This window comes from Nelumbo lutea, chromosome 1 (genome assembly GCF_056320005.1).
Source record: "Nelumbo lutea isolate HS-2025 chromosome 1, American lotus-T2T, whole genome shotgun sequence".
Classification (NCBI taxonomy): domain Eukaryota; kingdom Viridiplantae; phylum Streptophyta; class Magnoliopsida; order Proteales; family Nelumbonaceae; genus Nelumbo; species Nelumbo lutea.
This window is the reverse complement of record NC_142684.1, coordinates 197,410,667-197,438,249: the sequence shown is the minus strand read 5'-3', so window position 1 is coordinate 197,438,249 and position 27,583 is coordinate 197,410,667. Positions and strand designations below refer to the sequence as shown.

The 27,583-nt window shown below is 39.7% G+C and overlaps 1 protein-coding gene across 4 annotated transcripts in view; it reads left to right on the top strand.

Moving 5' to 3' along the window:
* Positions 1–27,583, top strand: part of LOC148880227 (uncharacterized) — a 56,413-nt gene that overhangs the window by 6,217 nt on the left and 22,613 nt on the right. For 2 of the 4 annotated variants that reach the window (XM_088962081.1, XM_088962080.1), the window contains exons 8-14: positions 4,930–4,999; positions 5,088–5,144; positions 18,751–18,819; positions 21,821–21,877; positions 22,195–22,302; positions 22,408–22,480; positions 26,470–26,513. In XM_088962081.1, the coding sequence (XP_088818207.1) occupies positions 4,930–4,999; positions 5,088–5,144; positions 18,751–18,819; positions 21,821–21,877; positions 22,195–22,302; positions 22,408–22,480; positions 26,470–26,513 (478 nt within the window). The remainder of the gene's footprint in view (positions 1–4,929; positions 5,000–5,087; positions 5,145–18,750; positions 18,820–21,820; positions 21,878–22,194; positions 22,303–22,407; positions 22,481–26,469; positions 26,514–27,583) is intronic. The other 2 variants (XM_088962083.1, XM_088962082.1) reach the window with 1 other exon arrangement.

The window sequence follows — 27,583 nt, the reverse complement described above, 5'->3', positions numbered from 1 at the left end:
CTACCCTTTGGATAAATACTTCGATTTCCATGAATACAACCCTTTTTAAAATTCTCCACAACGGGGCCCCAATGGAACTTGAAGTGCACTTGCCCCATAAAGGTAAGCCTAAGTATTTGATGCGGAGAATGGCTCCTTACATTCTAGTGATCTCACCATCTCCTCCACTTCCTCAGCCAATCAAGATAATATAACTCAGAAATTCATTATTAGCTTTGATCCCTCTTCGAACCATCGTAACAATCATATTAAACTCTTTAGTTGCTCATAGGTGGTCTCCAGGAAAGATAAAATATCATCTGCAATACCTTACACATTTCCTAACATTTCTATGACAATTTCCATTTCCACGAGTACTGACATGAAATATTACTGGAATATACATATTCCCTAGTAAAAACTACTGGCGCTATATGGAGTACAGAAGAAGGTCTACTAACATGATGAGTTGGAAATAATATTGAAGATATGTAGAGCAACTGTATTTTTTGATGAATAACATCACTGGATTTTATTAATTAGAAAATGAGGTATAAGTACATCAGGACCAGAGAACCCAAGTACCCAATTAAGGAGGCTAGCCTCGGATAACCTCCAAAAAAGGGAAAATCTTAACCAGTTTGGTCCTAGTTCAATTGATCCCTTGATACCCCTTGTTTTGCTAGTTCATCTCTGCCAACCCATTAGCAGCCCTTGGAATCCGTTTCACTTGTTCCCGCAGGTCTTCTATAAATCTTTTTAACTCTCTGAAGATATATGTATATCTCTAGTCTACCTTCTACTCATCCTTTAACCACAGAATGACTGTTCTTTAATCACCTTCAATTTCTACCTCCTTCAAGTTCAATGCTTTTAGAATTTAGCCTCCTTAGACATGTGAGTGCTGCCCAAGTCTTTGCCTGGATTGAGTTTCCTGTTCACAAAGGACCTCTGGAGCAATAGTATTATCACCTACCTAATGGAGATAATTACCACTTTGAGCAATAGCCTTTGGATAAGGCTTAGAGATGATGAATGGGGATGATTACCACTTTGAGGTAGCTCCAAGGTTTAAAATGTCGATGTCGATGGAAACGTCGCTTACCAAAATATAGGACATGTCGGAAATGTCGAGGGGAAATATTGTAAAAATTAGAGACATTGTGGAAATATTATGAAATATGCAAAGATATTTTATAAAATGATAAAAAAAAGCATTAATACATATTTCTAGACTATCCCAACCATTATATAAAGCTAAGAAACTAAGATCAATGACAAATTAGTAAATGACAATTTACTGATTTATTTTGATGTTTTTACAAGGTTATCTGATATTTTCTTTTCTTATTTTTAGTTCTGATTTATTATAAATTCTAATATATTTATTTCACACTAGTAAATAGAAATACATTTATTCTGATTTTTAAATATTAAAGTTATAATACATTATATTTTATTATAAATTTAATAAACTGATTCTTCTTTTTGTAGTATTAAGATTATGATAAATTCTGATTTCTTATAAAACTTAATGAATTTATTATGATTTTTAATACTAAATTTATACTAAATTATGATTTAGTATAAAATTTATTAAATTTATTCTGATTTTTTATATTAAATGTAGAATATGGTTTATTATAAAATTTAATAAATATTTTCTGATTTTAATAAATATTTTAAAAAATACTAACTAGTTAATATTTTATGTTTTATATTATAAAGTAATTAATTTATTCTTTTGTTTTTATATTTTGTTAATTCTTTTTATAATAATTTTATTTGAAATACTAATGTATTATATTTTTAATGTACATTAGTCGACATAATAGGAAAAACTGTATTTTTTTTTGGTTATTTGGACCGATTTGGTCGACATTTCCGAAGTTGTATTTTTTTGGTTATTTTTTTTGTTAGGAAATGTCGACCGACATAATGTAAATTTTATATTACCATCCATTTTCACGTCGATGAGCCTCGACATCGACATATGTCGGGCGACATTAGCGACATTTGGCGACATTTGAAACCATGGGTAGCTCAAAAGTTTTCTTGGATGTCAACTTTTTTTTTTTTGGATCAGTAAGCATGAATTTTATTTAACTTTCAGATTAGAAATAGTTTATACAACTTAGTGATGGGAATGATGATCCCATTTGAACCCTCTTTTCTGTCCCTCATTACAGTGCAGCCCAAAGTAGTTGCTGTCTCAGTGCCCCTTGTTTTGCTAGATAATCAGCTAACCCGTTTGCACTCCTTTGGGCCCATTTGAATTCAGCCTCAACCTCCTTTGCAATCTTTTCCACTTCCCTAATCACATGTTTAAACGTCCATGGAGTATGACCATTGTTTGTAGCATAGGAAATGACTACTTTTGAGTCCCCTTCCATTTCAATATGCATGTATCCTATCTGTTTAACTAGCTTCAAACCTTGTAGTAATGCCAAGAGTTCAGCCTTCAACGAATTCCCTGTTTCAATCGGTCTTGAGAACATTGCCAATATCCTCCTCTCAGATTTTTTGAGTACTCCTCCTATGCCTAATAGTCTCGGGTTTCCAATGGAGCTCCCATCAAAGTTCACTTTCACTTGATTGCCTTCCGGTGGTTTCCACTCAAGTCTTGTCTCTCACTCTTGATGACTGTGCTACTTCAGACCAATTTCTTAGAATGTCTGTGACTGAGAAGACTTGAAAGCTTTCCAAGGTTTTCACCCAATGAGCTACTTTCACCTTGATGCTATCAATCACTTCCTTTACTGTTCTGATTTTTTCCAAGAATATCCTGTTATTCCATTCTTCCCACACCACCCAGCATATCGCTGCCTTTGTTGCTTTCCACATTACCATTCCCTCTTTTCTTTCGTTGTCTTAAGAAGTCACAGTTAAAGAGTCCTGCCATGTGTTGAGGGGGAACCCACCTGCAACCAAAGAGAATACAGAAGAAATCCCAAATTCGAAGCACAAAAGAACAGGATATCATTAAGTGAGGTAGAGTCTCATCACTTTCCTTACATAGAGCACACATGAGGAGAAAGGCACATGTATGGCCTGTTTCTCTGCAGCACACAAGTGTTTACCTTGCCAAGAAATAATTCCCAACAGAAGGCTTGAATCTTTGAGGGGATAGGCTTGCACCAGATTTCTTTTATGGGGAAATCCCTAGCTAGAGGGTGGGGGGAAGCAATTACTCTAAAGAAAGAAGAACAAGAGAAGAGGCCATCTGAAGAACCTACCCAAATTCTAGAGTCTTTCAGTGACGAGTCCAAGTGAATTTGCCCCAAGAGGTCCAGTAACCGGATTAGAGATTCACACTCATTTTCTCTTAGTCCTCTTCTGAAGCCCAAGTTCCAATTCATGTTGTTTGGACACGATGTTCCCAAAATGGATACAACTTCCCCCTTGAGGTTTGAAAGTGCAAAGAGATCAGGAAAATGGTCTTTAAGTGGGGTTTCCCCTACCCAAAGGTCTTCTCAAAAACGAACTTTATTACCTTGTCCCACATCAAAGTGGATAGAATTGAGGAAAGTAGGGTAGATTTCGTGGATAGCTTTCCAAGGAGAAGCTGAAGTATTGAGGGGCAAGTTTTGCATCTCAACCATTTTCAACGACCCCACGAATGCTCTCAAATCACTCTATGCCACAGTCTATCATCCTCAAAGGGAATTCTCCAAAGCCACTTACCTAGTAAGGCTATGTTCCTTAACATTAGGTTCCCGATTCCTAAACCCCCTAATTCCTTGGGTTTGGTAGACTAATCCCACTTGACCAAATGGTCCTTTTTTTCCTCTCCTAGATCCCAAAGGAAGTCTTTTATGCATTTCTCTAATCTCTTTGCTACTCTAGAAGGGATTTTGAAGGTTGAGAGGAAATAGGTGGGGAGATTTGCCAGTGTGGCTCTAATCAAAATTATTCTTCCGCCCAACGAGACATAATTCCTCTTCCAAAGGGCTAATTTCCTCTCAAACCTTTCTAAGATTGGCTTCCAGAGCCCAACTGACCTAGGGATTCCCCCTAAAGGTAGTCCTAGGTAATTAATTGGCCAGCTTTTTATGTCACACCCCAAGATCTCAGCAAATCTTAACAGTTCACCTTCCTCCAAGTTGACCCCTACAATACTACTTATGGTCCAATTTATCCTCAGCCTTGTCGCTCCCACAAAATTATTCAGTAATACCTTTAGATTTGTCACCACTTCCTCAATATTTCCTTCACAGAAAAAGAAGGTGTCATTTGCGAATTGGAGATGGGTAACAACCACCTGATTTCTACCTACCCTCCAGCCTTTGATAAGGCCTTGGAATATGACTTTTGCCACCATTCTGCTTAGCATTTCTGCCACTAGGTTAAGCAAGAATGGGGAAAGGGGGTCTCCCTGCCTAATTTCTCTCTTAGCTGGGGAAAAGTCCTTAACTACACCATTGATTAGGGTTGAGTAATGAACTGAACTTAAGCACCCTTTGATCCAAGCTCTCCATCTAGCTCCAAAATCAAAACTTTCTAATGTTTTTAGGAGGACTTCCCAATTTACCTAGTCATAGGATTTTTCTAGATCTATTTTACATACCAGCCCCTTTTCTCTACCCTTTCTTTTTCAACAACACATTCATTGGCCACCAGGATTTGATCCATAATCTACCTTCCTTCCACAAAAGCACCTTGCAAAGGAGAAATAATCGAGGGTAACACTTTTTTTTAACCTTTTCGATAAGACCTTAGAAAGAATTTTGTAAGCCTTGATGAGGCTTATTGGTCTAAAATCTTTAGGAGTTTTGGCTTCCTTCTTCTTGGAGTTTTCTTGGATGTCAATTAAATTTAGCTTTTTGTTTATGTTAATAAATCATTTGGTTGATCTATTATAATTATTGGCACATTATGTGTAGATTTTGTTTGTTCTACTTTGTTATTTTCAATCATGATGTCCTTAAATTGATCCCTTATCTTATGTAGGGATTGGCAACCAATTAAAGATGCACTGGCTTGCTGGGTTGTATCCTTCCAGTCTGTAATACATCCAATGGTAATACTTTTGCTTTTATTTTTTTAGGGTCACCTCTGCTCATTTTTTTGATTTTGAATGTTTAATTATGTTCTTATATGCATTTTAGACAGATCTGTCAAAGGTTGAAGTATGTCTTAGACTTCATTTCAAGCAGATTATTCAGGTAAGATGATAGAAGTTAAATTAGATGGTTGGTTATTTTTCTTTAATTGGTCAATTTTACCATTAAAATGGAAAAATTCTTGAAGGGTTCTGTAAGTGGTGTGGTAAGGCAAAGTGTGGTGGTCTCCTTGAAGGATAAAGAAAGGCTAGGGGTCTCGGGTAACAGAAGTAGGCAAGGACCTTCTATTGACAGAATTGTGTGTTTGTTATGGTCTACGCTCGTTTTTATAAGGGGAGGTCCCGAAGCCTTGGAGGAAAGGAGCCAAAAGGGATTTGACTCCTATTTGGAAAGGGGATCTTCGATCCGATATTGGTTGTTAGGAGGGCCTTGTTGGGGGTTCACTACGTGTCACATGAGATCTTTCTAGGACGAAATTTCCTTTCGTCCGAGGATTTGCCTAGTGCACGTGTGCTACTTCCTTTCGCGGGTCCCCTCTATTGACATGGTGTGGGTGACGTCAGAGCTAGTTTGACGTGTTGGCCTACTTGTTTCGTCATCGGCTGGTTGTTTAATCGCGAATAGTTTTGGCTTGTTGTAGATGCACGACGATTCTTAAGTGAATTGCAGGTCTGCGATGTTCTTGAGCTCATCGCAGGTTCGTGACGAGTTATGGGCTCATCGTAGATCCGCGTTGGCCTACGTGTCACCATGGGTGTTTCTGTGGTTCCGATTTGGTACCTTCATTGCAATCACAATCATGGTGAATATGTACTTACAATTAGCCCTCTACTTATTGGTAAGGGTAGGCTTATCAATAAGCATTTGTGTCGTCAGCGCGTTTTAAAAAGCAATAATGGTGTGAGAAATTTGTTTTGAATTCAGGGGGTTTTTAATAAAATGCGATTGCGAGTTCGGATATTTTAACATGATGCGATTGGTTTGTATTCGCTTCGAGGTCCGACTTAGTTCTTGCGTTATTAGCCCCCTTGTTTCTTGGATGGAAGGCTTCTGCTGAAAGTCATAGGTGTCGTTACTTCTGGTTTTGCAGCCCCCCATGACTTTCGAGTTTCAATAGAAGGCTCCCTGGCAAGAAAAAAATGGTACATTGTGGTGAGATTTTTCAATTGATGGGGCGACAACCCCCAATATTTTTGGCAATTATGTCTATGCCTAGGTTATTCTTAACGAAATACTGGAGGTGTGAGCTATCTCCCATATTTTGTTTACACTGTGTATATATGTAAATATCTTGCCGTGCATGGTGTTGAATTCTACTGTTAGTCCGTGTTCTGATAATTGAACCCTAATTGGCTAGTGAGTATGTCGGATGGTGTAGTGTGTAGCCATCGTTTAGGCTACGGGTATGAACAACTTGCTTTTTTTTAACTTTGAATCATAGTGATTTTAACTTGCTTTTTTATTTTTTATTTTTTATTTGGGACGTTGACATGATGACACACCTCCCAATGGAAAGATGATGGGTAATTTGGGCAGCTATCACTTCTCTGCGGCGTCGTTTTGGTTGCCAGGTTGTCTTCGAATCGTCTTTAAAAGCGGATTGGAAGGGTGGTCTATTCTCATTCGTTTTCGTTTTTGTCTGAGTTGTTGTGCTTCCATCGTTGCGATTGCTTTGTGACCCTCTTTCCCTTCTGCTTTCTATGTTTTCCGTTCTGGGATTCTTGCGTTTCTTGTGTTTGGTGGCACCGCATAAGCAATCTAAGGGTTCTCGCAAAGGTGAGAAGTCTCGTAAACGAGACTGAGTTGCTTTCTGAATATGAGTCTGCAAGGGAAGCTGACTCGGGAACTACAACAATGTAGTGAACTGGTTAAAAGAGGACAACTCCAAGCTCTGGAACTACAACAATGAAAAGAGGAAATTTAAGTGGCTGAGTAAGGACATGGAAGTTAGATGTACATGGATAAAAAGAAGTGCAAACTCATTGGTAGATGGCTTAGGTAGGCAAGGGGTGAACAGAAACAATATTTTTTGGGCTGTTTTGTAGTTGGTTTCAGTTGGGTGTACTTTAATGTACTTTGATGTATTGGGGAGTTAAGTTTTTTAAGCTCCTTATTTCTGTACTTCTCAATTTTTAATAAAATGCACTGTTATTGACAAACAAAAAAAAGGGAAGCTGACTCGGGAAGGGGGTTCTAGCCTTCCGTATCTGTAGCGATGGGTAAGGACAATACCTTTGACATCATTGAAGGCAAGGAGTTCCTCTATTTATATGGGTGATAGGCATGCAAAGTCTACCGCTCACAAAGCCTAGGGCTGTGGGATCTGATGGCTCCACCAATTATACTTCACGGGCATCATTTATCTTGGAGAATCCCATGTATTGCATGCTACTGTGTGATGCGGGCTTGCTGAGGTTTGTCGGCTGCTTCGTGGGTCTTCGAGGGGGTGACTATGTCGATTTCGTGGAGCCATTGGTGGCGCATTGGTGTTGTTGTACCCACACTTTCATTGGTGCGTTTGGAGAGTTTGATGTTACCATGGAAGATGTTGTGGCTTTATTGGCATTACCTCTAGTAAGTACTGTATAAGCGCGTCATCTCCAACACTCGAAAGCATTCCTAGGGAATTGGTTCCAATGTATGAGGAGTTGGTTGCCGAGATAGACCACTTTAAGTTGAAAATGGGCTCCACCTATGCTCACGGCAAGATGACACTTGACGGGTGGATGAAGTACTGGTTAGAATACCATGATGGTAGTAACTTAATGGTGCGGAAGATGAACAGTCAGTGTCACTTGGTTGCTTTCATTCTTTATGTAGCATGCAGATTCCTTTTCCTTGATGCCTCTGACTATGGACTTGCACACTTGACCCGTGACATTTGCGGTTCTGGCTGTTGGTGGACATCAGTTGCCATTGGCATTGATGTTTCTTGGCTATTTGAATGAGTAGATGTACACACTGGTCCTCGTATGTTTTTTGCTTGTTTATGTTCATGTTTCTTTGCAAGCGTTTTGACTTGGATGTCGTGCCTCATGAGCTTTCTCCCTTCTGTGTGCATGTCGTCACGCTGGATGAAGCGGAATCCCGTCAGGTTTCCTTTGACGTCTGTCGAGGGAAGCGATGGTTGAACGCGAAAAGGGGGGCAAGAGTTTTGGTATCAACAGAATAGAAGCTCGATTTGCTAGTTTTGACAGCTTCGTGGCTCGCCTTATGCTAGCTATGTGCCCCATTCAATGCCTTTCTGTGTGGGAATGGATGTTGCTGAAGGGGGTGATCAGTAGTGTGCTGTTGGTGCCGATAACCTTGTGGTCAGGGCCGCCCGTCTGCTTTTGTGGCCTGGAGTCCTCTTATTTGGACGGGTCAGGGGAGGCCCAGTCCAGCGTTTACTGTCTAGATTGCCTCCTACAACAATTCGGATATGACAACTTGTGCTCGTAGTTACTCATACACGGGAGTGAGAATGTGTTCTGGCAACGACACAATGACCTTGCGTTTGCTGGTATTTCATGTTTTCCATTGGTGGGGTACAAGCACATTGAAGTTTGTAGCTCACTCCGTCGTGGGTATCTTTGTGTGTTTTTCGATGGGTTTCAAATGTTCATGGTGGTGGAACCCTGCTCGAGGCATGTAATGGCTCCCCCACCGGTTCATGCTACGGAACAGGTTGAGGCGGGTTTGTTCGGCATGCAGAGTTCACTGCACACATCTGCTCCAATCACCCTGCTTGACATGGAAGTGTGATTTCACAAAGGGGAGCAAGTTGTGGTTGAGGAAGGGGAGAGTAGTTGGCCTCCTATCTTCAAGAAGCCTCATACGGTTAGGCAGACCTGCCTTTCTCTATTACCAAGGGCGATGGACGTGAGTATTCTGGTGGTAGGCCCTTGACTTGAGGTACATGACCTTGTTCGTCAAGCCAGCACTGAGGGTGTTCCAGTCCAGGTTTCGGTTGATGTACCCCACGAAGATGATGTTCCAAACCAAGTTGGAGTGGGGTCTGGGCAGTTAACAGGAGATTCTTTGCCACCTATTTCAAGTATATCAGTCCCGGTCGCAGGGGGCCTTGTGAAGAAAATAGCTCGTGTCTACGAAAAGGGTACCGAATCATTTGCATTGGTAAGCACATTAATAATTGACTCGGTTTATCATTTATCATTCGAATTTCATTTTTGTTTGGACTAAATGTGTGTTCGCAGTCGTTTGTTTTGAAACAGGTAGGGGTAAGAGAAGGTCGTCTCGAGCCTATCGTCACGTGATTACTGAGTGAGGATGTTGTTAATGAAGAGGCATGTATGGCTATTTCGAGTGGGCATCATTTCCTTGTATTGTTGCTTTATTTGTGTTTGTGATGCCATGCTCTTTTATTTGCTATCGTAGGGAGTTTTGGTGTCATGCCGGCCAGTGTGCCTGTGACACCTATTATCAAGCGATTGGTGGAAGATTTGAAATCTCTCCGCCCGATGTTCAGGGAGGAAGAGTTGCCAAGGGAGGAGGCCAGTGACGTGAGCATTTCGGTTGTTGGTTCAAATGGTCGTTAGGGAAATAATGCTCCTGATGGGGATGGTGTGCTTGCCGGAGAAGCTACCCATGGGCCTTGTTGCAAACCCTGTTGACGGAGGCGAGCGCACAGATGCACCCACTTTACATGACTCAGGGCACGAGCAGGAGCCTTCTTCTGCTGGACATGTGATATCTACGATTGCTGAAGATGTCTCATGGGTTCAATTCCATCGGTAGATGTTCAAGTCGAGCACCCTGATCATCTTGAAGTCTTAGCTGAGCTAGCATAGGTGGAGGTCGATGAGCTGGACTTGCAATCTGGTGACTTGGATCTTACTGCTGAACTCGAGATGGTGTGCCAAGATTTGACGGACTATTACGAGAAGGAAGATATGATGCCTATTGGGTTCGTAGTGTCTGATCTTGTCATGGTTCAAGGAGTTCGTAGACGGGAGCAGTTCGTGGCGTTGAAAGCCTCCGCTAGTGCTCTGATAGCGAGTTGTCGCATCGTGGCATTGGCCCCCTGTTTTCTGAGAAATTGCTATAGGTCCGGGTTTTGCTCAAATCACTGTATTAGCATGTCCGCGTGGTCACCACCTAACGTCCCAACCATGTTTCTACTACTTCCTTGCAAATGCGCAGGGAGGGGGTTAGTTTTCACCTACGTTGGTTTTCTTTTAACAAAATTGTCTAACTTTACCTTCTGTACGAAGAGCCGTTGGAGAGTGAAGCAGTCCATCAGGTCATGGTTTGGCGACTGGTGATAGTTACACCACCTCCCCCCGTGTCTTTCTTTCTTAGGGTTAATTCTAGCTGGTGGGGCGACAAATTGATCACACGGTCTTCCAAGAGTTTGTTCATGATCATGATTACTTAGTTCTTGCTGCAGGGGAAAGTAGGAAGGGGGCGGTGGTAGTGGGCCATTTCGCCGGTTTTGATTTTCGTTGCGATAGTAAGGCACTTGGTTGGCGTACGGCTGTGGGTTTGCGATCAACGACATATGGCTTGTTCTTGGCGTATGACCGACCCTGATGTAATTGGTTGTGATGTTGGGGTGGCAACGATTTGTGCTGTCCTCTTAGCGCATTTCTAGAGTTGGTTGAAGGTTTTGACCTTGACGTTCTCAATCCCAATTCTGTATGCTGGGTGCATCCCCTAGATGCACTGCTCCACAAAACCCTTTTGTGTCGCGTGCTCTTCGAAGATTGAGTTTGTTAACTTCTGAAATTGCTTGACGTGTGCCAAAAGGTCTTCCCCAACTCATTGTTCGATATTACGTAGGTCCACCATTGTCAGTCTCCGTTTGAGTGTGAATCACTTAGATAAGAACTTCTTCGCTAGCTCCACCCACGAATCGATGCTTCTCGCCATCAAGTTGATGAACCATGAATATGCCGGTCTGGTCAGAGATATAGAAAACTCACGAGTCTTCAAGTCCTCGTCCAAGGCAAACACTCCCAATGCATCTTCGAATTTGTTGACATGTTCTTGTTGGCTCACTCTCTGCCCGTCATATTGTGACCATTGCTGCGAGGGAACGTAGCCAGAGGGATATGGCTTGTATAAGATACGATTGGAGTAAGGTTTTTGGAGCACAGGTGTAGGTTGGGTTCTGTTCTGGCTCTCCTCCACTAGGCCTTGGACATATTCTCTTATCTCCATTCGGTTGATGGGCACCTCTGCTGTCGTATTACCCTGTGGGACTGTGCAGGGTTGTTCTGTCAGCTTGAGAAAGAGAGAGAGAGCAGAGGGAAAGACAAAAGTCCAGATCTGTTAGGGTTGATCAGTCAGATTGAACCAGCCCAGAAAAGATGTATTTATATTAAACTTTTGTGAATAGACAATACTGTCCTTACAAAGAGAATAAAAAGGGTCTGTACACTAAAGTATACGTCTATTATAGTACAAGAAAAAAGAAATAAAGTACAGAATAGTAGAATTACAAAACTACCCTTCAATAGTTCTTCTACACTCCCCCTCAAACTGATGTTGGGGTGTCAACAAGGAAATTATGCCGGGCTTTGGTCATGGCTTTGGTGAAGAGATCCGCAAGCTGTAGACCCGACGAAAATGTGGGAGAGAGATGTGACCCGCATGAAGGTCACGAATGAAGTGACAATCCACCTCAATATGTTTAGTTCTCTCATGAAATACAGGATTGGTTGCAATCTTGATTGCACTCATGTTGTTTGCAAACAGAGGAATAGCAGATGAGTGATCAATATTCATGTCATGAAGGAGTGCCTTAAGCCAGATTATTTCACTGCAGACTGAAGACATGGCTCTGTACTCGACTTCAGTAGATGACTTGGAAACCGTTTGTTGTTTCTTGCATTTCCAAGAAATCAGAGAATCACCAAGGAATATACCAAGCCAGTAGTAGAGCGACAAGTGTCAGGACAACCGGCCCAGTCAGCATCTGCATAAGCTTGGAGCTGTGTGGATGAAGAGGATACTGCCGAATAGTGAGGCTGACGTGAAGCTGAAACAAGCTGACTTACAATTTGAACCGCATAGGAGATGTCAGGTCTAGTCATGGTGAGGTAGATAAGACTACCTACAAGCTGTCTATACAAAGTAGCATTAGGAAGAAGGTCACCCTCATCTTTACTCAACCTACAATTAAGCTCCAGAGGAGTATCAACATGTTTAGAATCAGTCAAGTGAGTAAGAGACACCAAGTCAAAAGCATATTTCTGTTGATTGACGAAGTAACCCCGATGACATTTGAATTTCAAGTCCAAGGAAGTATGTGACTAGCCCAAGATCTTTCATTTTGAATGAGTTACTAAGCCGGAGTTTGAGATTGGTAATACCATCCACATCATCTCCAGTAATAAGGATGTCATCAACATATACCAAAAGAAGAGTCAGTTCCTGAGCCCGCTTGAGAGTGAAGAGAGAGTAGTCTGAAGCACTCTGCTGAAAACTAGCTTCCAACACTACTGTACGGAAGCGATCAAACTAAGCTCTTGGAGCTTGTTTAAGGCCATATAAGGATTTCTTTAGTTTACACATCAACTGAGGATTGTCACAGTAGCCGAGAGGTGGTTTCATATAAACTATCTCCTGTAACTCTCCATGGAGGAAGGCATTCTTAACGTCCATCTGATGAACTGTCCACTGTTTGAGGGCAGTAATGGCAAGTAGTAAACGGACTGTTGTCATTTTAGCCACAGGTGCAAAAGTTTCATCATAGTCATTTCCATACTCTTGCTTGTAGCCTTGAGCAACCAGACGGGCCTTATATCTATCCAGAGTACAATCAAATTTGAGTTTTACAGTGTAAACCCACCGACTGCCAATTATGGAGGCATCTGGAGGAGGAGAGACAAGATCCCATGTGTCATTTTCCAATAGAGTCTGAACCTTTGAATCCATAGCTTCTTTCCAATGCTTAACTGCTACGGCCTGGCTGTAAGACTTAGGAATATCCATGGATGACAAAACAGTTGAGAAGGAGCTATGACTGGAAAAGAAGCCATAGCGATCAGGTGGACAAGAAATACGAGATGATCGACACAAAGGAATAGATGAAGGTAAATCCTCAGGAGGAGAATCTGCACTTATAGTAATGGTGGATGGAGAGGAATGACCAGACACTGTTGCTTGAGATGGAGGAGGCATAGGCAATGGGTGAACTGGATGCTTTCTGAAATATGTTTGAAGAGGATGAAGAGAAGGAGAATCACCTGTAGATCCAAAATTGTGCAGAATAGAGATGGGTGGTGCAGGTAATTTACAAATATGCTCAGAGAATGAGAAATTCTCAAGAAATATGACATTACGAGAAATGCGCAACCGATAGACTTTGGGATCATAACAGAGAAATCCCTTGTGTTCCGTACTGTATCCCATGAAAGCACACATAGCTGATTGAGTTGTTAGCTTTGTGCGTTCATGGGGAGGGAGATGGACAAAGCAAACACATCCAAAGACACGAAGCATGGATAGGTTTGGTGGACGATGAAATAAGGACTGATGAGGAGAAGAATTTGCAAGGACAGGTGTAGGAAGACTATTGATGAGATCAGCAGCAGTGTGGGTCGCTTCCACCCAGAAGGTAAGGGGAGCATGTGAATCTTGTATCAAGGACCTCACCATACTAGCAATATGACGGTTCTTGCGCTCCGATACTCCATTTTGTTGAGGAGTACCGGGACAAGATCTCTGGGATTGAATGTCATGTTGTTTAAGATAGGTTTGAAACTCACCATCCTTACCATCATAATACTCTCCCCTTGAATCTGTCCTCAAAATATTTATGGTGCTTTTAAACTGGGTCATTACCATAACATGAAAGCTTTTAAACATGGAGAAGACTTCTGATTTCTTTCGAAGAAAGTAAACCCATGTGTAATGAGTACAGTCATCAATGAATAAGATAAAAAGGTGTAGATGACTGGAGACGACAACACATCACTATGAATGAGATAAAAAGGTGTAGATGCATGTTCAGTAGAATATGGAAAAGGTAAAACATGACTTTTACTATAGCAGCAAGTTAACAAGATTTATTAATATTCTTGACTGAAGTAGTATTCAGAGGTAAATAGCCAGAAGAAAACAAATAATCCAAATTCTTAGCATGAGTGTGGCCTAAACGTCTATGCCATAAATGCCACACATTATTACATGAAGAAATAGAAGAACAAGGAGAAACAGATAGCAAACAAGAATCCGATGAAGATCTCTTAGCCTCGAATTCCAAAGCAAACAACCTCCCAAGCCTACGCCTCTTCCCCTTCAGCTCCTTAGTGTGCTGGTCCTGAATGAACAATCATCATGAGTAAATAAAACATTATTACCATCATCAACAAGTTGTCGTACAGATATTAAACTAGCAGTCAATTTAGGGACAAAAAAAATTTTGGGAAGATGAAAGCGTTTGGTCTGAGAAGTGGATAAGAACAAATCATTACAACCATATACAAGTAAAGAATCACCATTGGCAGTAATAATATGGTTGTCAAAGAATCTAGGTTTAGGAGACTGACTAAAGGAGGCCCTAGTCATGTGATTTGAGGCCTCTAAATCAATAATCCACATGTGACACGGGGATGAACACATAAAAGCAGACTTACCAGCTAGACCAAAAGTAGAAAAGCAGAAGAAATAGTTGAAGACATAAGCTCACATATCCTTTCTTCAGTCAGATTTCCCAGGGCATCTGACTTGTGGGCTGATGATGAGGTGGCAGCATCAGTGGTAGTAGATTCGGTTGAGGCCTAATAAGCCTTATGCTGTCCCTTCTTAGGAGGCCTAGTCGGACATTCCACAATGGTATGTCCTTGCTGTTTGCAGTAAGTACAGAAGTTCTTCTTGTAGTGGGATGCCACGTGACCAAATTCCTTACATTCATAACATTGCAACTTCGAGAAGTCTTTCTTACCCTTCTGCTTGGTGGCTAAGAACACAGTATCAATCCCATGTTCCTTCTTCTGATCAAGTGCAGATAAAGTAAGAAGACGTGTTTCCTCCCGTTACAACCCTCCAAGAATTGCATCTAGTTCAGGGACTGGTTCTCTACTGGGAATGCTAGAGCGTAGAGTTTCATAGTTAGGCCTGAGATGCATCAAGAAATGCATGGTCTTCCTCTTAGTAAGATGCTTCTTCATGGACTTCACACAACAATTTGTAGAAAGATCCCCAAAGTGAGCTAGTTCATATTCATTCCAAAGGTTTATAAATCCTGCATAGTATTCCTGAATCCTCTTCTCCCCTTAAACATAGGAGAAGATGTCGATTTCGATCTGATATTGCCTAGACATGTTCGATTGCTGATATACCTTTTCTAGGTATTCGAACATGTCATGGGCAGATTTGAGACCCCTTATCGGGATACTGACATCCATTGAGATAGACCCAAGTATCCATGATGTAACCTGAGCATTTTCGGTTCTCCACTGTTTCAGCCCTTTGACATCACTTGCATCAGGCATGGCAGTGGAACTGTCAATTTAACCCCACATGCCTTTCCCTTCAACTAAGTACTGAAAATGAAATTTTCAGAGAGCATGGTTGCTCCCATCAAACTTGACGGAAATGAATTCACTCTTTTCCAAAGCCATAAGTCACTAGAAATCATCCAAGATTCAACAAAAGACAAACAACTTGGAACACAATCTAGAAAAGGAAAGTCTGGGTGCAGCTGCCCAGAAGAAATGTATAGATCTCTCTCAGATCTTCTCAGATCTTGATGATATTTTCAGAGTATGATGAGAGGGCCTAGGCGACACTTCCTTTCAAATCTCACTGCAAACGGAAGTCGTATGAGAGAGATCTAATAAAATCTCTCTCCTAGGATATGCAAAACAGAGAAAACTGATCTTTGGATAGATAAAAAAAATCCAGATTCAATCGGCAGTAACAACAGATGTCACACTTCAAAGAGAGGAGAAAAGGATCAGAGAGTAGTCTGCTTTGATACATGTTAGGGTTGATCAGTCAGATCGAAGCAACCTAGAAAAGATGTATTTATATTAAACTTATGTGAATAGACAATACTGTCCTTACAAAGAGAATAAAAAGGGTTTGTACGCTAAAGTATACGCCTATTATAGTACAAGAAAGAAAAAATAAAGTATAGAACAGTAGAATTACAAAACTACCCTTCAATAGTTCTTCTACATGTTCGACAGTGGAGAGGCGGGTCCTCTGTACTGCGTTTGGTGCAAGTGCAAGGTTGGCTCTAGAGGGGTGTTCAGTCACTCCAGGATTCAAGCCTCCAGGGTGGTTAGCAGCGGTGGGTGTAGAAGGGCTGGCAGGGGTGAATGGGGAGCATTTAGTTGCCGTTTTTTTTTGTAGGAGTAGTTGTAGGGTATTCCTCATCTCGGCTTACATTTGCTCCAGGTGGTCGAAATGGGTTTCGAAGTCGTACACTTTGTTGGCTAGGATCTCGATATCGGCTTGGTCAGTGGTTTCTTGGCCAACTTGGTCCTCAACTTCCAAGTTAGCACTCTCGAAGTTGTTGAGCTGTTCTTCTGGGACAGGGGAAAGGTTGATTCTACGAGTGGCCATCCTCCATGATCAAGGATGAACCGAAGATTCTAATGTAAGTGGTGTGGTAAGGCAAAGTGTCATGGTCTCCTTAAAGAACGAAGAAAGGCTAGGGGTCTCGGGTAACAGAAGTAGGCAAGGACCCTCTATTGATAGAATTTTGTGTTTGTTATGGTCTAGACTCCTTTTTATAAGGGGAGGTCTTGAGGCCCTGGAGGGAAGGAGCCAAAAGGGATTTTACTCCTATTTGGAAAGGGGACTTTTGATCCAATATCGGTTATCAGGACATTGCTGGGGGTTCACCATGTGTCACACGAGATCTTTCCAGGACGAAGTTTCCTTTCGTCCGAGGATTCTCCTAGTGCATGGCGTGGGTGACGTTAGAGCTAGTCTGACGTGTAGGCTTACTTGTTCCGTCATCGGCTGGTTGTTTTATTGTGAATAGTTTTGGCTTGTTATAGATGCACGGCGTTTCTTAAGTGTATCGCAGGTCCGCGATGTTCTTGAGCTCATCGCATGTCCGTGACATGTTATGGGCTCATCGCAGATCCGCATTGGCCTGCTGTCGCCATGGGTGTTTCTGTGGTTCCGATTTGGTACCTTCATTGCAATCGTAGTCGTGGTGAACAACATGCACTTACAGGTTCCCTTCCTGGAGATTCACTCATTATTCTTTAACACTCTCCAACTACCAAACATCTCAAAATTTGCCTCACCTTTTAATCTATCTTTCCTCTAGTGCTTTGTCAATGCACAATGAGTGTGCTTAATAGAAAGGTCACTATATGTACAACTTTGAAGGCTTGAAACTTGTGGTCTTGTCCCACATTGTGATGTGCTGCTTGATCCAATGGATTGTGTGGGGATGAAAATTGCCTAAAATAGGGTTTAGGGATGCTTTTTTGGTGTAAAGAAGGGACTGGTTAGGGTTGGGAGGATTTTGGGTTAAATTATTGCAGATTCTCTTTGGGCTGTGAAAAATTTAGAAAATCTAGAAAACAGATCTACGGTTAGATTTTTGTAATGAAACTCTGTAGGTAGGTTTAGAATGAATTGTAGGGATTGAGTTAATTTGAGGAGATGCGGAGAAGGTTTGGTCCAAAAAGACAAAATATTTGGGGTGACAAAAATTTGAGAGAAACTATGTAGATTAGGGTTATTGTTAGAATTTTCCATAATTGTCAAGGAGACATCTAGGTGAGTGCAAAGGTGGTAAGGCATTTTTTTGGGATTGCATTGTTTCTTGAATCGGTATTTCCAGATGTAATGTAAGGTGTGATATTTCAGGAATGGTGCAGTTAAACCATATCATATGGTAAAGGTAAAAAAGTGTAAACAACGTTGTAAAAATGGGCTTTGCCACTTCTTTGCTCCTTTTTTTTTGACCCTCTACAATCTTTTGTTACTATCTTTCTAAATGTGACCAGGACGTAAGCTCTACTCTTTCGTTTTCTTTACAACTAACCTACTTGCATATTCTCTCCCTCCATATCTTTGTTGCGTACTTGCATTCAAAATAACAAGGGTCCATCCCTTGTTACACTTCTGTCACTCTCAAACTTAAACTTAAACAAACTAAAAGAACTTCTAAACTACTTAACATATGGATCTGAAATTTTAAACATAAATTAACTATGACTAGACAAATGAGGCTCTACTCTTTCATTTTTTCCCTCTTCTTTGCAATTAATATTCTCTTCATATCTTTCTCTATTCATTTGGCATTTTTTATGTTCATTATCTTGTTAAATAGTTCAGTTATATCCATGATAGGCTTACTCTCCTATACTTTTTCAAACTTTTATTTGTATACCATGATGCTGTAACACTTTCCCTTCATCTTATTTAACACCTCCTGCAATTTGGAAGCTCTAATTTTATGAAGGTACACGTGATTTTTAGTAGCTTTAGCATTACTAATACCTTCTCCACAAATGTCCTTTAGTTTTTCATTTAATAATTTCCTCATCTTTTTATCAAGTCTTTTTGATCTTCTGCTTTAATGCATTTAACATGATTTAAATCTTTTCTTTTCTTTCTTCATCTTTGTGCGTTTATATAGTCCATTTTATCACTCATTAATGCCTAGTTTATGAAGAGATATGCCCCCTTTACCAAAAATGTGTGTGCTCTATATCACAACTCTTCTCTGTGGTTTTATATACTTGTACAAAGTGGAAATTTATTCTTGTCTAATAATCCAGCGCAGGGAATACTCATTGCCAGTAGAATTCAAATGATGACCAACTCAATGCTGGATCTACATGCATTACTTGAGGTAAGATGTTTTTCCCTTCTCTTCATTGCTGACTTGTGGTTGTTATATGCCTGTTTTGTGCATCAAGGCATATAACCTTAAATGCATGATCTTACATGAAATTGAAATAATATACAATCCACTTGACTGAACTGACCACAATTAAGAAAATATTTTAGTGATCCGAATGACTTGGTTGAGGTACAAGTTGGATTTGGGTCGCATTGGAGGGCTTCCTCCTTGGATTGGGTATAGTTGAATCCAACTCAGCATGGCTAGAATTCCATCCTTATTGCACGCTAAGGCCATCCTTTCTGTTGAAGGTGAGGTTTGAAATTGTTTCTCTACTTTAACCATGCTTTTTTGGGTCTTGTTCTCTCGTTTATTGGGGCCCTAACTTTCACCAGAGCATTCCTTACCAAGTGCTGAAATGGTCTTTTTTCCCTGCAGCTGACCAAACCATTTTAGTTGTTTCTTCTTTAACCTGTCAACCCTTTTTTTTTGGATAAGGATGAATATATTTTATAATATTGTAAAGTGTAAATGAGGTGGAAGGGGAAGAGTATGCGGTACAAAAAATAACATGGTCATGTATCAAAACTCATACACAGGATTTAGAAGTTGTCGCCAAAGGAAGAATTGAAACATGGTATAATTCCAAGATTTTGAGATTTCTCCATAGATGATATGGTCTGTCGTTGGACTCATGTTGGTAGCTCTTCTACTTCTTGCATGCTCAAAGCTGGTCTTCTCTCCTTAGTGAGCGGTGAAGCTAAATTCTTATAACTGCTACTTAGGAATCCTAGTCTATCTGGACAGGGGAAGCTTTTTGAGATGCAGCAGGTGATATCTTATTGGCTTTTTTTGAAGTCTCATTGAATTTAGAGATTTGTGCTTCAAACTGAGGTTGAATTGTTGATTCAGGGTCTTAGGCTGATAGGTTCTATTGGTCCAAAGTAGATGGAAATTGTGGGGGCTTCAAAGGTTGTTATTGGCTGGTTTATAGACAGATATGAGGGACATTGGATTTTTTGGCCTATTTCAGAGATGCAAGAGCTCTAGCATCTATAATGAAAATCTTGTCCAGAATCCCAGATGGAGAAGGAGCATGCAAACTATTTTCGCAGATAGCCAAACTAGAGGAGGTGCAAGGAGAATGAAGTATTGAGGAGCATCCTTCTTAGGATAGATCCCTTGTTAGGTGGATTAGATGTTTATTGTTCTTTTCTTAGTGGTAAATGGATTTAAGGTTGTGTGGTTGAAATAATTAGTTGTGGCCTTGTTGAGGAATTTGGGAGGGAAGCAAGGAAATGAGGGATTTGATGAACTTTGGAGTACAAGAAATTTACAAAGGGGAGAATTGAGCCTATTTTATCTTGTGAGGTATCAGAAGTGTTGGGTGGAAAAAGGATAATAATCTTGTAAGATGAATTTGTTGTTTTTGGATTTCCAGTGGTTGCAGTTTTCTTCAAAGGAGAGTGCATTTCAGAAGAGATACATGGAGGATATTTCCATGATGTTTCCTTGTCATGCAGGGGATAGTCTATCCTGAAAATTTAAGTTGCTGAAAGCTATTTAATAGTTTGTGGTTGGCCCATTTAAACATCATGGTTAATACTTGAGTGTTTCCTCTACAGTCTTTCATTGTAATCTGATTGTAGTCTTTTCCTTCTTATAATTTTTCTTGGCATCTCATTATAAAATTCTCTCTTTAACTTGGCTACTGATCATGAAAAACAATAAAGAAGAGTTCGTATTCAATAATGAACTTTGGCTTATTATGAATTTCTATTTTGTATTTTGGAACTTGGCCATACATTCACCCCAAAATATTTTTGGCTCAGGTTTTCCTTTTTCCTAAATGACTAATGACTGGGCATTCATTCTCCCCATACATGCCCTAATCTTATTGCCATCTTATTTGGTTTTGACCAATTCATTAATTCACTTTAATGATGTGGCATTCTAAAGGCATGATTCCATCTTGACTGCAAATTTGCACTCTATTTGCATCCTCCTTTTCCTCTTGCTATGACAGCATGTAGGGATTGGTATTGATAGGGTCAGCATAGCTTGACTCTGACCCTGTTGAGCTAGACTCCAACCTTAACTTCTTATTTCTTTTCTTGCACTTTCCTTCTGCTCTATACCTCATGGTTTTATTTATTTGGGATGATTGATATAGCCATAGAAACTATAGGAATCATGCTAGAAATTGATTTAGACAATAATATTCAAGGGGTGTCAAATAGGGCATAAAAGGGACTACTGGCTCACATTCAAAGTTTGACCCGTTCCATGCCTCTATTTAGCATGTTTGGATCATAACCAAGCACCCACATTTTTAAATTTATCCGACTGGATCCAATAATATGGACTCAACTAGAATCTGGACTTGGTATTTGGATCCCAGTGTATGTATTTTCCTTTTTGATCTACTAAACATGTGGACAAATTGTGTATGAATCCAGCCAATGAGGTCTGTGTAGTATTTGGACCTGGACTTGATACCATTTCCAATTTGGATCTGGACCTTCTCATGATCTGATCCGTTTCATTCCCTCCAGAAGTTTCAAAATCTATCCCTAAGGAGTGCTTTTATTATTTATTATTTATTATTATTATTGTTACTATTATAACCATAACAATGATATTATTATTTCCAATTTGAATCTGCTAGGGAGTTAGCAGATCTTGGGATCAAGGTAAATGAAGTGTTCATGCTGACCTCCCAAGTCCTAGATTCCCTATATTAATATGCAATGACTAGAAGAATACCCCCGTTAAGTAGGAGTCTGGGACAAATAAAAGAAAAAAATTATAAAAAGAATAACAATGATCCTACGCTATAAAGTTATGGTACTATGATACATCATATGCATAGTGATATGAATATCTGAGGATGCACATAACACATAAAATACATCATCAAATATCTACATTTACTACTTCACAGTTTTTAGCTTGTCCTATGTTTTGGCTGGAACTGTAATTAATGTGCTTATCTTATGGTAATTTGCAGGTTCCTATCAAAAGGGAGAGACTAAAGTCCCTCTGTCAAATGGTTGTTTTAATGAAAGTAAGGGTTGTTTCAGTTTTGATCCCATACTGTAAAACCTTTTGCCAAATTTCTGTACCCACACGTATTAGTGAGAGTTCAGTAGGAGAGGAGATCAGCTAATGAGCTGGCAGACTTTCTAGCTAAGCAAGGGGTGCATAGGGATCATTTATTCTGGGCTCATTTGTAATTTTGTTTTGTTTTGGGGCCACAGCTCGTGCCTCTTTATGGATATTTTATGCCGTATTCTCTAATAGTTCTCATTTAATCTTTAATAAAATGCTTCTAATTACTTATCAAAAAAAAATCTGTACCCACACATCACCCATTTTATGTAGGTGGTGGAGAGTGCATTTCATAACAAGGAGTTGGACATCATCAAAAGTCTTCCTCATATTATAAATTTTATCCAGGCAGACATTGAACAGTTCTTCCTTAGGGCAAAGGTTTTCAGTTACTTAAAAGGGAAATGTGCTGATTCATTTTTACGGTTTGATCTCTCTGACTGAATATATTTTTCGATAATGGTTATTACTTATTATTATTCGTAGGATGAACTAGAGTCAGAAATTGCCAAGGGAAGTCAAGTTGGCAAGATGAGGTTTTTGAGCTCTCTCACACGTGGTATGGTATTTGCAATTATTGTGGTGCTTTCTATTTAAATTTCATTTGTATGCATGTTTGAGCTACTGGTCTAGGCATGGAAAAACAATCTTTAACAATATGAAGAAGCAATTCTTGTGTGGGCACATCTGCACATGGAAAAATATAGAAGAATTAATGAAGTTCTCTAGGGCCAAAATGGCAACATTAATTTGCAAAGGAAGTATTGATGAAATAAGAGAGTATTTCTTTTTGATAATGAAGTTCCAATGTCTCATGATGTTGTCAAGTCTAATATTTTTTTTTTGGACAGTAAAGCTTGTAAATGATTGATTTGGGAAAGAAGAAATTATGAATTCTTAGCTTATGTTCCGAAATGGTTTCTGAGTAGTTATAAGCTCTATGGTCACTATCCCAATAGCCAAAACGTTGCTGTCCTTGAGATAGGGCAATCTGTGTTCATTTGAATCTGGTAATATGCCATTGTTTTTCATAGGGTGCTCTCTTTGTACCATGAATGATGTTTCCCTAATACATCTCAATCTTTTAAATTCTTTTGCATGCATATCAATGCATGTGTTCACCTTTGTAATCATTAATGCCTTCCATCAATGTGGCACAACTCCTTGTATGGGCACTGTATTTTGATGTAGCATTTACACTTGGAGAGGGGCTGTTGCTTGGTATAATGGTCTTGGCTTGACAAGCATGAAGTTGCCAATGGTTAAACCTGTATCTGCCCCCCCACCCTGCATAGCTGGGACCAACACTGGGTAGTGGCCCCTTATTTGTGGATTGCAGGAATTCTTCTAGTTCCCTCAAATTCCCTTTATCATGGGGAGTGCAAGTCATCCATCTCCACCTAGCAGCATTGTAGCTACTCTTGGATGTGGGTGTTCACACACTAATGGATAACTTTTGTGTTATTGATGTTTTGTCTCTTTTTATTGGACCTATTGGTAGATTTAGCAACATTTTTCACCTCTTTTTTATCATTTTGTTTCATAGAAATTAATGTATCAAGAGACAGAGGGCAGATCTTTCCATGTGAATAAAGAGCACATATGGACACAAAATTTGGCTTATTTATTGTCTTAGCCTCTGGTACTCTGGTGCATTATAGCTGATGGCATGTGTATATAATAAAAGGCAACCATATGGCCTCAGCGATCAATTTCAAATTTCATTTTAACCTTTGCAATATGTATTGAGTCCTACTGTCCTACTACTGCCTACCTCATTTAACATTGGAGGGGGGCATTGTGCCACAGGTAGTAACTTGTCAAATTCATGAGTTGGTGGTAAGTTTATCGAGAGGGTTGGTGGGAGAGTTGTGGCTATATGAGGTAGGCTTTAGAGTGTAGTGGCTTTACTGTAGCATTTGCTGTATGTTTTATGATATTTTAAGCAGAAGTTATCCATGAAATCATACCAAAGAGCTATATTTCCACCTCAAGAAGATAGAAATTGCATCACCTAACCCCCTAGTTGGGGACTTCCTTGTGAAAGACATTTGGAGTAAGCCTATCCCTCTGAAAATTCAACCTCTCTACTAGGAAATCTTCCTTGGTAAGGTAAATACTTGTGATATGCTGTAGAGAAGGCCATATGCTGCCTTTTTCATCATATGTGCTCCTTTTGTTAGGAAAGTGGTGAGACCCTATCTCATTTATTAGTCTCTTGTACATTCGTGCATCAAATTTGGGAGTTCTTTTGTGTTCTCTTTGGCTGCAGGTGGGTTCCCCCTCAAGATGTGGTGGTCCTTTTCAACCCTGACATTATGAGGCAACCAAAGAAAAGGGGGATGGTAATGTGGAGAGCTATGTAGGCAGCAATTTGCTGGGTGGTATGGGAAGAAAGGAATAACAGGATCTTCTTGGAGAAAAGCAGATCACTAGAGGAAGTAATAGACACCATAAAGGTGAAAGTAGCTCACTGGATAAAACTTTGGACAACTTCCAAGATTTTTCAGTCACAGACATCCTAAGAGCCTGAACCGAAGTAGCCCAATGTTCGAGAGTAAAAGACAAATAAGGGTGGAGTGTAAACCTCTAGAAGGCAACAAACTCAAACTGAACTTGGATGAGAGCTCTCTTGAAAACCTGGGATTGTCAGGTATAGGAGGAGTAATCAGAAATTCTGAAAGGAGGATACTGGCTTTATTCTCAGGACTGATTGGCACCGGAAATTCATTGGAGGCTGAACTATTTGGCATTGCTACAGGGTTTGAAGCTAGCTAAACAGTTGGGATTTAGGCATATTGAGGTGGAAGGAGACTCAGAAGTGGTCATTTCATGTGCAAGATCCAACAAACTTACCCCTTGGACTTTCAAACATATGATTAGGGAAGTGGAAAAGATTGCAAAGGATGTATTGGCTGATTTCAAATGGGTCAGAAAGAGTGCAAATGGGCTAGTTGATTCCCTTACCAAATAAGGGGTGTTGAGGCATCAACTATTTTGGGCAGATATGTAACTTGAGACTGAAAAGTATACTAAGTTGGGAATGACACTCCCATCACCAAGTTGTACTGATGTGTTTCAATCTTAATTATAAATAAAATATATTTATTGCTGATAAAAAAAATCTTCATCTTTCCTGCCTCGTCAAAGGTATTTATATCCCACTGTACAAGTATACTGCAATTTTCCCCCTGCTCATCATTTAAAAAGTCATCAACATATATGGATGACTGTGGTTTCATAGTACGTAAGTTAACTTTGTTTACCTTTTTTCTGTGAACTTGATAAATCCAAATCTCTAATTGGAAAATAGTCATAGATTTAGTTCAAGGAAAAATGGTAACTATCAATAACATTGATGGGTTTTGCCTTGGGAGCCTCAAGTTTTGCTTACTCACCCTAATTGGAAAAGCAAATCTGGTTGACTGATTTATTATATAGCTGGTTGGCACTTGAGAGGCCTTTTCTATTTTTATTTTGTGATGATACATCATAATTTTTTCTTTGTACTGTCTTTTTCCGATGTAACTTATATACTATCTAATGTTAATATTTTATATGTACCATCTTGGATTGGATCTTAATTCTGCCAGAGTTTTTGGGAATTTTTAGAGTTTATTGGGGCTGGTTCTTAGTCTTGTTTTTTTTTGAAGACAGGGGCTACACAACTGGGGTAGTCCATCCCCCCCTGGTGGCAACAGGAATAGATCCTGCATCTCCACTATGTCATAACTGAGAATGTACCAACTGGACCACCAACCAGTTGGTTGGTTTTTGGTCTTATTTGGAATGGGTGAACCATCCTGATGTATTTTTTTGTTTTATTTCTTTTGTATCTTTCTTTCTTTGGTGATCTCTCATCATCTATTGTACTGTTCTTGTTTTTCTTTATCTTAATGTAAATATATAGCACCATCTGTAGTATGATGATAATGTAAATATATAGCACCATCTGGCTTCCAGTGGGAAAATCTCATTCCACTGGATCTGAAGGTCAGCCAATTGATTTGCTGATCTATAGCCAGGGGAGTAGGGAGAGAGAAGATGTACTGGCCTTGGCCCTTTTGGGATGGTCCCTAGGTGTATTGGGGGACCACTTTGAGGTCAGCCCCTTTTTCCCATGTATGCATATCATATATCTTATTGTATTATTCTATTTCTCTAAAGACTAATGGACTACTGTCATCTTTTTACCAACAAAAGAACATATAACAATACCTCAATCTCTCATTTTGGTGTTATTAACAAAAATGAAGACAATATAAACAGTGGTAAAAACAGTTACAACAATGCTGCTAGCTATACTAATAATAATCTTCATTTTGATTATTTTCTGTATCCTTGATATTCTGTGGATGAGTCTGATTGATTACGGATTACCTGAGTTGATAAGTGAGCTAGCAATTTTCTTATTCTTGAAATCAAGATTTCTAAAGTTTCTGCACTTTGATTATTTTAATGTTCTAACCTTATTTTCTGAATTGTCAGACTCTGTAGTCATTTAAATGACCTAATGTTGTTTTGAATTTACTTTTCATTTGAGTTCAGGTAGTAAGGATGTGGAGTCAAGAATGGCATATTCACTTTCCTTGGTAATGCAAAAGTCGTACTACCTGTATTAAAAAATATTTCTTTTTGTTGCATTTTAAATTCTGGGGCAGATAATTTATGAAATTCCAGTGCCTTCTTCTAGTTATTTCTGAATGTTATTTTGTTGCTTCTCTTATGACCTGAAAGGCACCAAAAATCAAAGGTGACATGTTTCCACAGCTTGGGTTGGTCCCAGTATTGGTTTCTTTTACTTTTAATAGAATTTAGTTATTAATCTTACAATTAGTAAAAAAATCTTACAACTCAATACTTTACCTTCTTCAAAAAAAAATATCTTGCAATTAGTAAAAGACGATGATATTAATTAATGTGGAGGTGCAAGTAGAGAGTCAACAGGATCCAATAATAACTAAGAAAATACAGCAAATACAGTAATAAATTATAAAACCAAGGGTCCATTTGGTTCACAATTGGAATCGGAATCAGAATGGTTTATTCCCATAGCCTGTTTAGTTCAGATGGGAATCGGAATCAGAATTGGAATGAGCTGGAATGGAATTTCATTCCCAAGGGAGGGGGAGGGAAAGACCATTCCACCAGGAATGGGAATGGGATTTCAATTCTGCCCAACCAAACAGTTGGAATTGGAATAGGCCATTCCGATTCCGATTCCAGACCCCTATTCCCACAAACCAAACGGGCCCCAAGATGTTTCTGAATTAGTAGGATCTGTGATGTCATTGATAAAAAAAATTACAATAACAAAATAAAACAGGGCTTAGTGAGGAACTGAACTTTAAATGGTTATCTGACAAGACATCTGGGATTACTCAATCTCCAGAAAGTCCCAAAAATACAATAAAATGGAAGAACTATAAACCATAAACAGGGAATTAAAAAATGACCCCAATTTCGACTCCATTTAGATGCTGAAATAGTAAGTCTTTTCAACTTCAACTCTTGAAAATTCACAGCTAAGATCTGCAGCAACCAGGGTATAATTTCTTGGAATATGTGTGATCTCATAACCAAGAACAAGTGGATACCTAGATCAGCAAATAACCTTGCTTGCTAGGGTGGGGTTGAGAGAGGGGACCTTGTATGGGGGGCT